Below are 16,417 nucleotides of genomic sequence, written 5' to 3' on the forward strand. Positions count from 1 at the left end.
CTAATTATGCCTGTGTTTGTTTGTTTTAAATACTGGATTTAAAAATGTTTCTGTAATGCTAGTTTGACAGCCTGCTAGCAGAGTTGATGACACATTAGGTTAAACATAGATGGATTTTTCTTTTCTAAATAGCTGTAATCACCTTTTAGTTGCATGTGTGCTTTTTAAAGTTCCATTTCAATTCCAGTAACTATACCTGAAAATGCAAGGCAGATCCATCAGGACCAAACAGTGCTTGCTTTCTATTTAACCTCTGATTGCATTGGGTAGGCGAAGTACTCCTATGATAAGAACAATAAGAGTAAAGTTTTTGATTAGAAAAATAATCATTTGTTTTTCAATTTTCAGAGAAGCATAGTTGCTAGAATAACAATATTTGTTTCAAATCCTGAGGCAGACAAGAGAACTGGGACAATATTTTAATTTCTAATTACTCCAGATTCTCAGTTTATGTTCATTTGTCTTAAAAGGAATACCTAAAAATAGCTGAAAAGAATCCTTCCAATCGCTGATTTTACTGTTTTTGCATGATAGTATGTGTGAAAGTGACAGCCACTCAGTCATCAAACTATTTGCAACCCCGTGGACTGCAGCCTACCAGGCTCCTATGTCCATGGGATTTCCCTGGCAAGAATACTGGAGTAGGCTACCATTTCCTCCTCCAGGGGAACTTCCCGACCCAGGCATCAAACCCAGGTCTCCTGCATTGCAGGCGTTTATTTTTTTTTTTTTTTTATTAACCATCTGAGCCACCAGAGGAAGTAGAATGTGTACCAAGACTAATATGTGTCAAATCTTAACTAAATACTATAGATGAAAATGAAATTGTATATAGTTCCTATTTTTTGAGAAGTCTGCAATCTGAGTGAAAATCAGATATGATCAAATGATTATTATTATAAGAGGAGTAAATTCAGTACCTTGGTAGCATAGTCAAATGGTTCTTGGCTATTAAAGTTGTTTAAGATCACGAAGTTGAGTTTCATTAACCCTATAGACTTCTGATTTCTTGTACAACCCTGGGCCATCACTCCTGAGTACCTTCATGAGTTGAAGAGGACTTTTCAGCAGATGGATGGATAGGTTAGGGAAGCCACTTCTGAACTTGCTAAGCATAAAGGGGTTATGCTTGAAACTATCTTAGATGTGAGAATGTTGCTGAGCCTAATGGTGCCAGGAGTTCTCCAGCCATAACATGAGATTATATATCCAGAGAGTCAGAGCACAGACGAAGCTATTGAGGGAGAGAAGTAACAGACTTGGAGTCAGTGACCAGGGAAACATTTTTAAAAATAAGTGCTTGATACCACAATATTCTGTCCCTGCATTTTTGTTTCAGTTGGAATCTCTCCAACACCCACTCCTTGGTTGGCAATTCATTAAACCAGTACTTGTGTGTATGCGTATATGCATGACCTCAGTCATGTCTGACTCTTTGTGATCCCTTAGACTGTTGCTCACCAGGCTTCTCTGGCCATGGGATTTCCCAGGCAAGAATACCAGAGCAGGTTGCCAATTCCCTATTCTAGGGGATCTTCTCAACCCATGGATCAAACCAGAGTCCTTTGCATTTCCTGCATTGGCAGGCAGATTCTTTATTGCTGCTCCTCCTGGGAAAGCCAAACCAGTACTTGATATATATTTATTGTCTTTCTAAAAGTATATTTTAATTGTATTGAAAGGATTCTGTACTATCTCTTAAAATAGTGAGATAACCATGGGATAACATCCCCAGGGCTTGACTCGGTTGTGTTTTCTGTGAATGCGGTACTTCCTTAGATACACAGAGCTTGAGTTTTCTTTTTTTATTTTTCCCCCTTGGTCTTTCTTGGTATACCTATCAAAGTTAGACCACTTGATAAGATGTGTCTTTATTCTGAGCTAAACTCTGGGTCATGTTTTGTGTTTCTTTTAGCATAGGGTAAACTGTAAAAAGGATTCAAAAACATTGAGAATAAGAGGGAACTTGGGCTGTAAAAGCTGGGCAGCAACCTAATGGCTTAGTTTCTGCCTTCAGGCACTACCAGTTTTCATTAGTGATGGGAGAGAGATTGTTAAAAAAAAAAAAAAAAGCTAATTTTCCTTATTGATAGGAGACAGATTGTTAAAAATTTCAGGGGATTAAACATGCAGCATATTTCTAAAGAACAGTATGATTAAAAGGAACATGAGGCTATGAGGCTTTAGCTTTGAGAAATGTAGTTTTTTGCTATTGGATATTTGATTGTATTTAATGGCTTTCAAGTAAAGCATATTACAAGAACCTGGTGTTTCATTAACTTACAAATGATTGTACTTTATAAACTATGTATGAGTGAATGTTGAGTCTTTCCAGAGAGATTACTAAGAAAATTAGCTTTAAACCAAAGAACGTTAATACATACAATTTCATATTTACTATAGCTTTGAGCCACAGAAGCCTGGTTTAGCAGTTTAAAAACTAACACTCTAAATTGAGACCCTGTGTGGTATGAATTTTAATTAAATGAGCATAATTTTCATATCATAACAGTTGCTTAGTTATAAGTAAGTTTGGGGGCTGTGTATTTTACTTGTTTTCTGTTGTGTAGCATGTGATGTTATGAGTTTAATCTAGATGCAGATGATGTTAACAGGGATAAGAAAGGTTTCTGGTGTAGGGAATTGCAAGCTTTAGAAAATACTGTTGGCTTTTTGATAAACACTCTGTGAAGGAAATGAGCCCTGGAAGGTACATATAATAATTGAGTTGTTAGAAATTAATCCCCAACACCTGGCATTGTCCCTGTAAGACTAACGTTAAGAAATTTTCAGAAGCACATTTAACAGCTGCATTTTAGCTTTTCACTTCTCCAACTCATTACACTGAAACCTAGGACTGTTTGGTTGTTTTGCTATGAAAAATAGTTTTAATCATTGAAACTATAACCTGCAATCCCCTTTACTACCAGAATGGTGACTCTTTCACATCCCCTTTATGTCTAAAAACTAAAAACTTAAAAATTACATTAGCTTTTGAAAAATAATGTAAAAATGAATAATGAGGTAGTCAGCACTTCTGAAACCATGTTTCAAAAGAACAGAGATTTGAAAGAAAAAGCCTGCTTTAAAGTGCTAAGGAGCATTGCAGAGTGGCAAGAGGTCAATGCCTAGGAAAGGAGAAAGTAATTTAGTAGAATACAAAGGCTCTTCTTGACAACGTGACCATTTACTCTTTAAAATATTATAGCAGTTTGAATTGGGAGCTTTACCAGCGTCACAAATTGGAATGAAGGGGTTGCAAAAGAAAGTGGTAAAAACCACCTCAGTCAAGACCCTTGTTAAAGAATCCAGAATTTCTTCAACAGTCTTTCAGACCATCTCTCTGTCTCCTTGATCCGTCCTCTAATCCATCACGAACCGCACTGCCAGACCAGTCTTCTTAAACATTGCTTTCGTCATGTTAGTCTCATGGCTACATACTCACAGCAAGATGGATGTGACAGTTCCATCCAAGATGAACTGCAGATAAGGAGGTTAGTAGTTAGGAAGTCAACAGAATGCCAGGTGTGACAGGGTAAAATTCACAAGAAAATTGTGGTGATCCTGATTTAAATAAGATGAGAGGGGATGTGAAGAAGGAAAAGAGACTGTGACAAATGGAAATGGACAAGGCTTGATACCTCTTGGATATGAGAAGCAAAGAAGACAGAAGGGCATCAGTGATGGTCTGGAGCCCCGAGAGTGTCTAGCTTGGTACCACAAGCTGCTTTCCTGGACGAGTGTTTACACGCCTTGCAGTTCAATTTCTGCATGCCTAAATACAAGAATGATGGAATGTATAATTTCTCAGGTGGCTTAAGTTTTACAACTTGGGTTAGCGGTTATAAAGGATTTTAAGACTCTGCAATTGAGCAAGTGGTGATAGTACAGAAAGCAGAGAAATCAAAAGGAGACATCTAAAAAAAAATTGCAGGAAAGATAATTGGTTCTAAAATGGAGTCTTTACGTGAGAGTGCTGATAGGTTTGTGGAAATATTCACGAACTCTTAAAAACTATTTATTGGTATCGCTGTGCTCCTGAACAAACATGCCCTTGCCTCTTTTGGGGAAGTTAATTCATATACATGTTTAGTATGAATTAGAGAAAGAGTGAAAGCAAGAATGAGAAAGGGCACCATTTAGAAATGATGACAACTCAACATGCCAGTTCACTATCTTATTAACACATGCCCAGCATGAGTAAGAGTTGGAAGATAAGAATATGCTGTAACTCATAGTTTCATTTTCCTCTGGTCATTCAGTTGTGAACAGTATTGTCCCACTGCACATAATTTTCTGTATTTTTCATAAACCATGGCATCTAAACTCAAACCAAGTGCAGTCAACCCCTTGCTATCTGCAGGAGATTGGTTCCAGGGCCCTCACAGTTACCAAAATTTGAAGATGCTCATGCCCTGTATATAAAAAAAGGTTTAGTATTTGGTTGTAACCTATGTACACCCTGCTGTATACTTTTAATCACCTCTAGATTACTTACAATAGCAAGTAGAATATAGATTTCCTACTCCAGAGGATATTCCTGTTCCGGGGATTGAACTGAGTCTCCTGTGTCTCCTGCATTGCAGGCTGATTCTTCACCTGCTGAGTCATCAGACTCCCAAATGCTATTTAGATAGTTGTAAATGCTATGCAGATAGTTGACAGCACACAGAAAATTCAATTTTCACTTTGAGGAACTTTCTGGATTTTTTTTCCTAAATATTTTCAATCTTCAGTTGATTGAACCTAGGGATATGGAACTGGTAGATCCCTAGGACTAGCTCATCTCATTCTCCCTCAAGAAACTAATGATACTGCAAGGTAAAAGGAAATATGGCTGTACCTGTTTTATTGAGATATTGTGTTCGTCTCTAATATAGTTCCCTCCACCATGATCATCAGTGGTAGTTTAGAGGACTAGATATGGCTTTCCATAAAAACAACCATCCTACTTTATGCCTACAGTTCACAGAATCCAGAAAATAGTGAAGAGGAGTCTGGAATGATTAGTACTAGGGAGAAGCTTCATGCTTTGAATTTTATTTCTAAGTCAGAGCTTAAATAATTGAGATGATAAAAGCAGTGTTTTTCAAGATTAGAACTAGCAGAAAAAATGAACTTGGTTAGAGCATCTATGAGACCTTTGTCCAACATAAATAACTGGAACCAGGATTATATATGAGGGTTGCTGCTGCTGCTAAGTCGCTTCAATTGTGTCCGACTCTGTGCGACCCCATAGAATGCAGCCTACCAGGCTCCCCCGTCCAAGGGTTAGGCAAGGAATAAACCCAGCCAAGATGCATGTTCATCAGGGCTGAGGCACTAACCGAAATAAGATCAGAGGAAAGAAGCCTAAACCCAAGCTGTGTCAGAAGAAGTTAATGGTGCTCAGAATACCACACAGGGTGCAATTGCAACTTTGGCTTGCTGCCCTTTCCTTTAATTCTTTAAGTAGATAGGGACCCACAAGTGTGTGTCTGCTAGAGACTCTATTACTAATATGTTCCCTAGTTGAAGGAATGTAGCTTAGCCAAAGGGCAGCAGTGGGCCAGCATACATTCAATCAATTTCAATGATGTTCCTATTTAGACAAATCTATAATGAAATAATTGTTACCAATAATACATAATCTACTTACACATATTTTCTCAATCGGTGCTACCAACAAAGCCACTGTGAAGGTAATTTTTGAATTTTCTATAGATAATTGAGGTTCATAAAGTTTAAAAAATATTTATTGGTTGAATCACTAGGCTCTTACCTTCTTCCAGTGACTAAGTCTTTGCCTGCTAACCCACTTTAGTCTGTGGTCCTTATCTTTTCCCCTGGTCCTCAGGCTTCTGTCTCATACTTTCATGTATTATTTCACAGATAAGAATCTTTGGTTCCAAACCAAGACCATGGATAATTTAATGTCTCATCTCTCTAGTGGCAAGGCTTACTCACTTGACCTTCCGTGTTTCAGTCTTCTTTGTTCCATGCCAGAGTTGGCTATAGGGAAATAAAGGTTACTAAGTTTTATTTCTCATTTTTTTTTGAAACCTATATTCTATCAGGGACATCCACATGAACAAACAAAATTCTGTTTTACAGGGATTATGGGAAAAGACTTAGAATAACTGTTCTCAAATGTTTTTCTGCCTCAGTTCAACCAAAGAGTAGAATACCATTCTCTCAGTAACAAATATTTAATTTTAACCCATACAGCTGCTGAGAAGTCCATCTGAAAAGCAGGAGTCATGATCCTACCCCCATCTTCATCCCCTTACTCCCAAGTCCCTCCCACTGAGCATCCCTGATGTTGAGGTTGCAGTCAAGTAGAGTTGGTTGAGATGGGGAGGATGCACTTACACCTGCCTTAAGGGTTGATGACTGTTACGTTCAAGTTTCGTTTGAGAGGTCAGTCAGTGTCAGCTCATGCCACTGAGTGAGGAGACCAGTACCAGTAGAGGAAATAACAGAGTAAAATTAGACAAGTAGGGAATTGTGTAATGTCTCCAAGGATCTATAAGGAGTTCAAGATGACTAGAACAAGGAAGTATAGGGAGAAGTCAAAAAAGATGAGACTGGAGGAGAAATCATACGTTAGTGAGTTCTGATATCTTGTGGGCACTGAGGCATATTGAGTGTAAAAGATGACGTTTTCAAGTTTGTGTTCTAGAAAAATCACTGTGTTAATGATGTAAAAAAAAAAAAAATGGGCTGGCAAAAATTTTAAGAGATTAGTTAAGGTAGCAAACCCTGGGCTAGGGACCATCAATGGGAAAGTTCAGGAGAGAGGAAACTGCATTTTATACTTTTATACTTTAGAACAAATGGAGATGCATGCTAATAATTGATGGTGTTTCAAAACCATTGGTAGCCAAGTAGCAGTTGCAAGAGATTATAAGCCTGAGTTCTTGTTAAACTTAGTTTAAAAGTGCCCTGGGAAAGCATAATCATTTTATTCTTATTGCTAGTGATATGGCTGGACAGTTGCTCCACTTTAGAAAAATAAGGATGATTTGAAGAAGGATCACACAAGATATAGTAATGAAGCACTATTATTCATAATACACAATCACTGTTGCTCTTGATGGCTTAAAGGACAATAATTTGGAAAAAGCTCCAATGACAATTCTGAGTTGAAGAGTAATTCTGAAAAGCTGGACTCTGAATAATAATTCATTTTGTTTAAATTTTCCTTTTCATATGTAAGAAAAAATATATGTGACATATGACAGAAATCTATGCCACAGAGTCACTTAAAGAGGGCCCTTCAGTAAGTATAAAATTTAAATTATAATTTCAAGGAGAGCGTGGTGTCAGAGATTAATTTCATTTTTCCCCAATGGTGTATAAAATAGTATTTCATCTTATGACAGATAGTATCTTAGTTTTGATGAGATAAAGAATCAATAAACCTTTAGGAATTGCTGATTAACTGCCTGTGGGGAGTGAGTCATCAATTACACAAACATAAATACTCATTTGTTGTTGACAATAATGGAAATCTTTTCCAGAAAATGAAGAAAAGGAAAAGAAAATATCCTGAATGACATATCCTAATATGCTGCAAGTGAATAAAGTATATCATGGTCATCAAGAAAAGTGTTAAAATGGGTGTAAAACACATCACATTAATCCGAAAAAGCAATATTGGTCATTGTATGTTTATCATTAAGTAAGGTAATAAATGCAGAGAGTTGTTTTTTAAAGTCTTAAAGGGTGTACAGCTGTACTAGAGGAGAGGGAATTAAAATGATTTAGTTAATCTTTTACATTGCCTTAATATTCCATAATGCTAAAAAAGATTGATTATATAACCCTGCCCAATAACTGCCTTGGAAACATAGAAATAAACAGAAGTATTATGTTTTTTTTCAGGCTTATAGTCTTCAATTAATTTAACAACTCCTTTGGATATAAGCAGAGTCTACCAATTTTCTGATTTCTAATGGAAATCAGCAAGTCTCCAAATATTACCAATTAAGCATCAAGCATCCATGTGTGGAAATAGCACATCTTTGTCCTATAATCAGAAAGTGCTGCTTTCAGGAAACCTGCTTATAGTTTTCATGCATTACTCTCCTGGTGTCTTCTCAGAGTTCTTTTTCAATCTGAATAGACTCAGTATATTATCAGGTCAATGTTGGAGTAAAAATAACTGCTATGTATTTAATAAAATCAGCTTTACCTCTTCTACCTGTGTTTCAGATTTCTTAAAAATTACTGAATACCATATATATATCTTTTAGAAATTTTGTATTATTTTTTTCTGTAATGAAATAACTGAACCTGACTCAAGGTATATAGCCATATATTTTTATACACAGATTTTATTAAACTCAGTAAACTCCTTTTAGTATAATTACGTGAAGAGGAAATAAAACCATGAAAAATATAAAGACTTTTTAAGAGAAAAAATATTGAATTAGAATACATCTCACTTAATTTAACCTATAAAATTATATCCATTGTCAATTATATGTGGTCATTGACGTTCCAGATATTTCTGTGGATCTCCTAATGCCTTTGTCTCATTTGTAATGTCTGGAGTCTAAAAACTCCATTTTCATCAGGGGAACACTTGAATAGCTGGAGAGGAACCACTTGGGGAGGATTGGGACTATTTTATACAGTGACAGAGGGCTTCTAATCTGAAGATAATGCCCTTTGAATACACTTTTTTAATTAAAATACTAGAAGCACCTCTAAATCAACTGGGACAGGCCTCTGAATTCTCCTACAAAATATATACATTATATATATATATATACATGTTATTAATATCAATATATATTATAGTATATGGTTATATATTATATAGTTATATTATTGTATGTTATATGTAATTATATTAATATAATTATATATATCTTTATATATATATACCTTATTAAGAATGTGATGTTCAAGGCAAGACACTCCCACAATGGATATCAAGCTCTACCAGGTATTTCTAGGCCTGGGGAAGTTGCTCTCCTTAAGATTTAATAAGGGTAAAATGGGATTAATGGGAAGCCTCAACTCATATTGTTGTAAATGTGGAATTGTGTAATCATAAAAGCAGTAGAGTATGATAGTGCTAACTCTGACTTAGATCATGATCCTTGGGATGATTCTGAACTATTCTGTGCCTTTGTTTCTTCATCTATAAAATGGGAGAAGTAATTGTACCTATTCCTCAATGTATTTTTTTGAGAATAAAATTACATAATACTTGTAAAGATTGAATTTGATGATTAGTATTATATCTGGCTCCTGGTAACCACACTTAAACGTCAGCTAGAATTAGCTAGTTTGCTGGCTACTTTAGAGACAGCATAATCCAATCAGCTATTACAGAAAGGGGTGAAATCAAACAGCTCTTCCCTAAAACTAGATTTCCCTTCAGAATTACCTGCTTGCTGTTGCCCCTACTGATAACTGCCTCTGACCTCCTCCTCATCCAGCCTAACTCGTTCCTTCTGGATCTTAACTGATATCCATGAACCTGACCTCTTGCCAAAAAGTTGACTATTTCCTTACCTACTGTGTTCTTTCCATGTTTCACCTTTTTACGGTTGTTGTTATTTGATCACTCCCAGACCTCTCCTGGTTAGGAAGCCTCTCCGTAACTACTATGCAAATATTTGACATTTGTATAGCACTTCATGGTATTTACCAAGCACTTCTCTATTCACAAAGTGAGGCTGTTAGGGCAGGATTTTTTTTTTTTTAAGTTTGAAATAAGAGCTTTATTATTACTTGATGGATAAGCTCATTAAAGTATGTTTATCCAAACTTCTTGGAGTAATGGTAAAAATGTAAAACAAGAAAACACAACCTGATGAAGCTGCCTGTGAAGCTTAAGAGAATATATTTAACTTCATTGCAGTTATAAAAATTATAAAATATAGGTTTAATGAAGTTAAATAACAAGCTCAGATGAGACGGAGGAATTTTGGATCCATGTGTTCTGACTTTGGCTCAAATTTGGCCTCAGTCCTTGTGTATCTCTCTTCTGATGAGATAAGCATAAGGGTGAAGTGTGAGATTCAAGAACATATATGTGCGTTATTGATTCCTGAATTTGTGAATATGTACAGTTACTCCAAATTCTAGATGGGCTTTGGAATTTAAGTTCCATGAGAAGGAAAACACAAAGAAAATAAATAATTTGTTATTGATAGGAAGAAAATACATGACTCATTTATATAACACTTCACGGTTTTATAAATCACTTTCTCAACCATTATCACAGTTGAATATGTTACTTTACAAAGTTATTAAAGTCACATTATTTAGGAGTCAAAACATTTCAAAACACTTGGAGGCAGTGAGTTTCTATGTAATGTGGTGGAAAGACATTTATTGATGAACATTTTATGCCATTATTATTCTGTTTGCAGAGGAGTGAAAGTAGAAACTGCATGGAATCAGAGTCTTAGTTTGGAGCAAATGAAACTGGAAAAATGCTCTGGAAACCCACTTACGTAATCCTTTCCCATCTATTTATTTATTTATTTTTTACCATGTATTTAGTGTTTGCGATGTGTGTGGGAGAGGGGAGGTTCAACATGAACTAGCAGGGAGAGAAGAATATGGGAAGAAGATAGGAGGGAAGCAGGATGTCACACTGAGATAGCAGTGGTCTTTCTGAAGATGTGTTGAGGAAAAAAAAGAAAAAATACACTGCCCTTCTGTACTCTGCAGTTTCTTGGAGTTCATGAGAGAATGTTGCTAATGAGTCTTTTGTGATCTCAATTCTCACTTTTTGTCACCGTGACTATCACAGCCCTTGACCTAGAGAGTGTCTTCTGTACTCAGTCATGTCTGACTCTTTGCAAACCCATGGACTGTAGTCTGCCAGGCTCCTCTGTCCATGGGGATATTACAGGCAGGAATACTGGAGTGGGTTGCCATTTCCTCCTCAGGGGATCTTCCCAATCCAGGGATCGAACCCAGGTCTCCTGCATTGCGGGCAGATTCTATACTGCTGAGCCACCAATCAGCTGCTCTAGAGTGTCAGACAACAGAAGCTGTATTAATTCCTTTTTCACAGGTTCAGTGGTGGACCACTTAAATGTTAAATGTCATCTCCAGCTACCACACCCTGTCTCCCCTCCCATCTTTTATTCCTTCCTATTCTTTCTTTCCTCTTCCTTGGTCTCTGCCCCATAGTTACTCTTGTCCTGTATTCTGTGACCTACAGGTAACTTTTATTTCAAGTGCATGACCTTAAGTATACTCTGTTCATCACCAACAGTGACACAACCATGTGCAGTGGTTTTAATATATTTCACATGTATTACTGCATTTGGTCCTTATTTTCAAACATGTAAGTTATGACATTATTACTGTTTATTACCATCTTCATTACTATTTTGCTCTGACTACTATTTTATATGAGTTGGATGATGCATTTTTGTGAATTGTCCAAGATCACCAAATCGGAAGTATTAGAGTTCAGACAGTTGGCTACTAAGAGATACAAGACAAAGGTTTGCCTTTGTTAAATTAAGCAGCAGGAATGAAAAGACAATCTTTGTGTCAGTGAAAACTGAGTATTAAAATGCTGATAACCTATTATTGGCTGTTGCAGCCTATTTCAGTGGCAGAGCTGCCCAGCTAAAACACTGTGTCCGCATTGTGATATTTCTGGTGCAAAAGTTGGCTCTCAGCTAAAGGTTAGCAGAAGTTGTGCAGTTCAAGTGAGCAGAAGGGGAAGCTATCATCAATGATGTTAGCGCCTTTTTGGTTGTATAAAAAGACTGGCTTCAATGCAAGAAAAATCAAATTCAATCTATGAAATTTATTTTAATAAACAAATATTAATATATTTAAAAATTATTTTAAATTGCAGATATAACACATGCTTATTATAAAAATGTTGAACATTACTAAATTTATAACGTAGGGCATCTTCTCTCTTTCATCCAATTTTATTCCACAGAGGTAAGTATGGTTATCAATTTGGTGAATATATTTCTAGACATTTTCCATGTGTATATAAGCACCCATGCATATGAGGGTCAATAGGAAACTTAATAATATGGAAATATGCTTTCTTAACATACTGTATTTTTTATATATGCACATGGGTATTTAACTCATTTACTTTAATGATTGTATCACTTGCATTGTGTAATATTCTATAATTCATTCAATCAGTATACTGTTACTGAATATTTAGGTTACCTAGCTTTTGTTGTTAGTACAAAAAGTTGCAGTGAACATGCTTGTACAACATTTAATCTTGTGCATTTATCTTTGGATAATTCAGATAAGTGGAAATTATGGTACTGGGATAATCACTAGTATTTTAAGTATGTTGGTATATTCTTAAGATGCTGCTTGGGGTTCAATCTGTGAAGACACAATGTACACACACAAAAATAGTATTTTTACAATAAAAGTATTTTTTTTTTAATCATTGCAGACAGATCAAACTTTCACCAAAACTGGTTTGATTCTGTTTCTTCCACTAGGTGCAAAGTTCCATATACCTAACAATTTTAATTATCCTTTCTGTGGTACAATAAAACAATGTGTCAAATCAGGCCATATATAATTCTTCAAAGTATGGAATATCAGAGATGGAGAGTATCACTATGTGTGATAGTTGGTGTCTTGTTTTGGGGCAAGGTCCTTGAGTCTTGGATCTTTGCTGCTGTCTTAACCAGTATGGTAATCCTTTAACCTTTCTTTCACAGCCTTTTTACTACAGACAGTGGAATTTTTTTAATAGGAAGTCTATTCCCCATTGAAATCATCCTTTTTCCCCTCTTTCAGAGCTGGTCGGGGACTTTATGGTATTGACAGTATGCCAGATCTCCGCAGAAAGAAAACTCTGCCTATTGTACGAGATGTGGTGAGTCACTCCTGTTTAATTCATTTTGACTGCATGCGTTGTCTTTATTAGATGTCATATTGTCCTTCTCGTTAAATGCCTCGCCTGTAAATATTTCATAGCATAAAACACAGAAGAAGTTGGATGCTAGCAGCATTAGGCTTAATATTTCTTTAAAGTCTATTAGATGGAGGAAATAGCTCTAACCTTTTGACAGCTTTTGATATTAGGTGAAATTACAGATTGAGTTAAAATAGTGCTATAATTGAGCAAAAAGGAAGTCACATAACATGCCAGGCGGGCTTCTGCAATTGCGCTTTGATGTGCTCAATTTTATAGATGACCACGAGTTTAATTTGCAGTGGAAGGCTGGATTTGAAGTCCTCACCTTAGCCCTATAATCTTTAACATTTTATAAAGCAAGCAGAAAATGTTAATCAGTTCTTTATTCTTTTATGTTAAGATCAAATCTAACCAAATTAATAAGCTGTTTCACTCTCCAAAAAAAACCATGGCTTCCAGGTCATTACAGCCTATATTAGCCCTGAACACAACTCTGAATAACAAACTCTCCTATAAGGAAATATGCTGGAGACTGCTGAGAAATGAAAAGAATGAATAATAGTCTGTATTAAAGTCTGAAAAAATAGCCCATCAACAGGAAAAAGAAATGTTTTCTATCATTCACAGTGTTTTCATGTTTTGGAGGCATACTCTTAATGGTTTATTACATGAAAAATATATTTCTCCCAGAGAAACTGAAGTTTCCCTTTTATAACAATGTACACAGCTTCTTGATACTGGTAATTTTTAATTTTGCTGTGAAAGCCTTGATCTGAAGGTCATCACTTTAGCTTTAAATTAGAGAAAAGACAAAATCTTTCCTGGAAAAATCTTATGCTGGAAAGCATGATATGTCTGTACAGTTAGCTCAGATTCCTGCCATTGTAGTGTGACATCATTTTTTAGCATTAGGCTTATTTAACATTATTATGTTCTTTTCTCATATGTCTAATTATTTATATTTTATTTTCTCTATCACTTGGACTCTTCAGGCCATGGTAAGTGATTTTAAATGTATTTAATTACTATTTGGCAGTCTTCTCAAATGTATACTGCTCTTATTTATTTATGTGATCAAAGAGAACATGGTGGGGAAATAAAAAGAAACATACAAGAAGTTTGGGTTCTATAAGAATTTAACATCTCAATTCTGAAAGATAGAACAACTTATGTAAATAGCAAGTGCAAATATGGACTGAAATAGACTAAAAACATAATTTGAGGGACAGTAGTTGTCAGAGATAAAAGACTATCTTTGGAGATAAGTGCCCTATAAGTTTATGTGGTAGGGTTGGAGACAGATGGAAAGTCACCTCCCCACTTAGGTCTGTACTGAACTTAACTAGGCACAGTGTCTTTGTGGCTCCAAGTAGATATATTTCTGACCAGATGAATTATTCCACTCTGACTTCCCTTTGTTCCTAATGGGGGAGAATATTTAATATTCCCATGTAGAACTGATTTCCACAGTTCTCTATAGTACCATTGAGTATATTATACATTATGTCATGTATGTTTCTAGTGGGAGCAGTATAATGGTTCTATTTTACAAGGGAAACTAAAGGAATGTAACTCTTATTTGAAATCACCTAAGTTACCAGCATTGATTGAAGAAAACAAATCTGGGAATGATGATTCTCACTTGATAAAATGGATACTTGGTAAGAAAATGCATTGGCTAGATATGGAAGCATATTTCAGGAAACTATAGACAATTCAAGAATCATCTAATACCTGTTGTGATTCAGGGCTATCAGAGAGGTCAGCTGGCTCTGTGTCAATGGTCATGTTTTATGAAGGCATGTGATTATGGTCCTCTTGGAGAAAAACAATGTTTTAGAAGTCTCATGCTAGCCTAGAAACCTTGGGTTACTCAGCCTTCCTTACTGGGCCTCAGTTTTATCATTTGTAAAATGTAGGGTGTAGGTTTGATGATTTAAAAGGGACTTTTTTAGCTTTAATATTCTGTGATTCCACATTCTGGATGAATTGGCTGACTACTGAATATGGTAGGTCCCTGTTACCTAAAGTATGAATAGTGATAGTCTGTACTCTTACATCTTCATCTTCTGCTGAGTAATAGGTGAATAACAGTCACTTCATGTATCAGTAACTCACAATTTTTTTTTTTGTTTGTTTTAATTTTTTAAGACCCTGGCTGCCCGGAAGTCTGGACTCTCCCTGGCTATGGTGATTAGGCCATCTTTAAACAATGAGGAATTGGTAGGTGCAGAGTCAGCTACTAACTATGCATTGATCATAGTCTGGGGAAAAGCATTCTGCTTGGGCTGCTTGTTTGTTATGTTTATTCCAAAGTTCTAGGAATAACTGGGAACATGCAGAAAGTCTCACCCTGAACAAATTTCCTCAAAGCCTCAGCTGCACTATCATACAAATTATCCTGTGTTGCTCAAATATTCATGTACCTTCCATCTTTACAAATGCTGTTTCATCCAAACACAGTTTGCTTGTTATAATCCACCTGAAAATTCCTGCTAAATTTCTACATAGACCACATGTTGCCTCGATTTTGAGCCTTTCCCAAACAACCCCCTCCTCTTTTGGCTCAGTTATTTGTTTCTTCCTCTGGGCCTTCCTAGCATTTAATCACAACCTCCAGAGGATGGTATGGTTAAGAGTGAAAGCTGCTTGCGGTGAGTCCCATTTGGATCACTAAATTAGCTTATTGTATCTGGCAAGTTATGTAACTTCTCTGGGCCTGAGTTCTCTCATGTGTATAGTGATGTGATAATAATACAGAAGATGAAGGGATTGGATAAGTGTTTAACATGCTTGCACAGGCTAGGGTACAGTATATAATAAATACAAGCTGGCGCTTTTATTATTTTTGTTAGTACAATTTGATTATTTTGCATAAACCTTCCCTTTTGACTCCATGGGGGTAAGAACTGTATCTTGTTTGATGTTCTTGTTAAATTGCTTACTACATAGTCTGGCGTGAGATAGATGCTTTGTCAATTCCTTATTGAATGAAAGAACCAACATGATTAGAAGGTAGAAATAGATTGCAAGTATCTAGATCAGGGATTCTTGTATTTCACTCATTAGAATTGCCTGTGTGTCTGTGTCTGTGTATGTGTGTGTGTATGTGTGTATTGCTCAGTCATGTCCTACTGTTTGCAACTCCATGGACTGTAGCTTGCCAGGCTCCTCTGTCCATGGAATTCTCCAGGCAAGAATACTGGAGTGGATTGCTCCCTTCTCCAGGGGATCTTCCCGACCTGGGATCATACTCAGGTTTCTCCTGCACTGCACGCAGATTCTTTACCCTCTGAGCCATCTAGAATCACCTAGGGGAGCTTTCAGACCCTGATGCCTGAGTCTCACTCCCATGAATGATTTAACTGGCTTCAAGTGTAACCTGGATAGAAGGGTTAAAAAAACAAAAACAAAAACACACACACACTCCCAGCTAATTCCAATGAGCAGTGGATGTTGTGCCATGGTAACTGCATCCTGCCAGCCACTACACTGGGCTTGTATCCAAGAATATTTATCTGTGCCCCCCTTTATTGCAAC

At 36.3% G+C, this 16,417-nt stretch overlaps 1 protein-coding gene across 5 annotated transcripts in view; it reads left to right on the forward strand.

Moving 5' to 3' along the window:
* Positions 1–16,417, forward strand: part of UNC13C (unc-13 homolog C) — a 647,876-nt gene that overhangs the window by 246,025 nt on the left and 385,434 nt on the right. For 4 of the 5 annotated variants that reach the window (XM_043920107.1, XM_043920110.1, XM_043920109.1 and 1 more), the window contains 3 exons: positions 12,757–12,835; positions 13,870–13,875; positions 15,029–15,100. In XM_043920107.1, the coding sequence (XP_043776042.1) occupies positions 12,757–12,835; positions 13,870–13,875; positions 15,029–15,100 (157 nt within the window). The remainder of the gene's footprint in view (positions 1–12,756; positions 12,836–13,869; positions 13,876–15,028; positions 15,101–16,417) is intronic. The other variant, XM_043920111.1, reaches the window with a different exon arrangement.

This window comes from Cervus elaphus, chromosome 12 (assembly GCF_910594005.1).
Source record: "Cervus elaphus chromosome 12, mCerEla1.1, whole genome shotgun sequence".
In the NCBI taxonomy this organism is placed as follows: domain Eukaryota; kingdom Metazoa; phylum Chordata; class Mammalia; order Artiodactyla; family Cervidae; genus Cervus; species Cervus elaphus.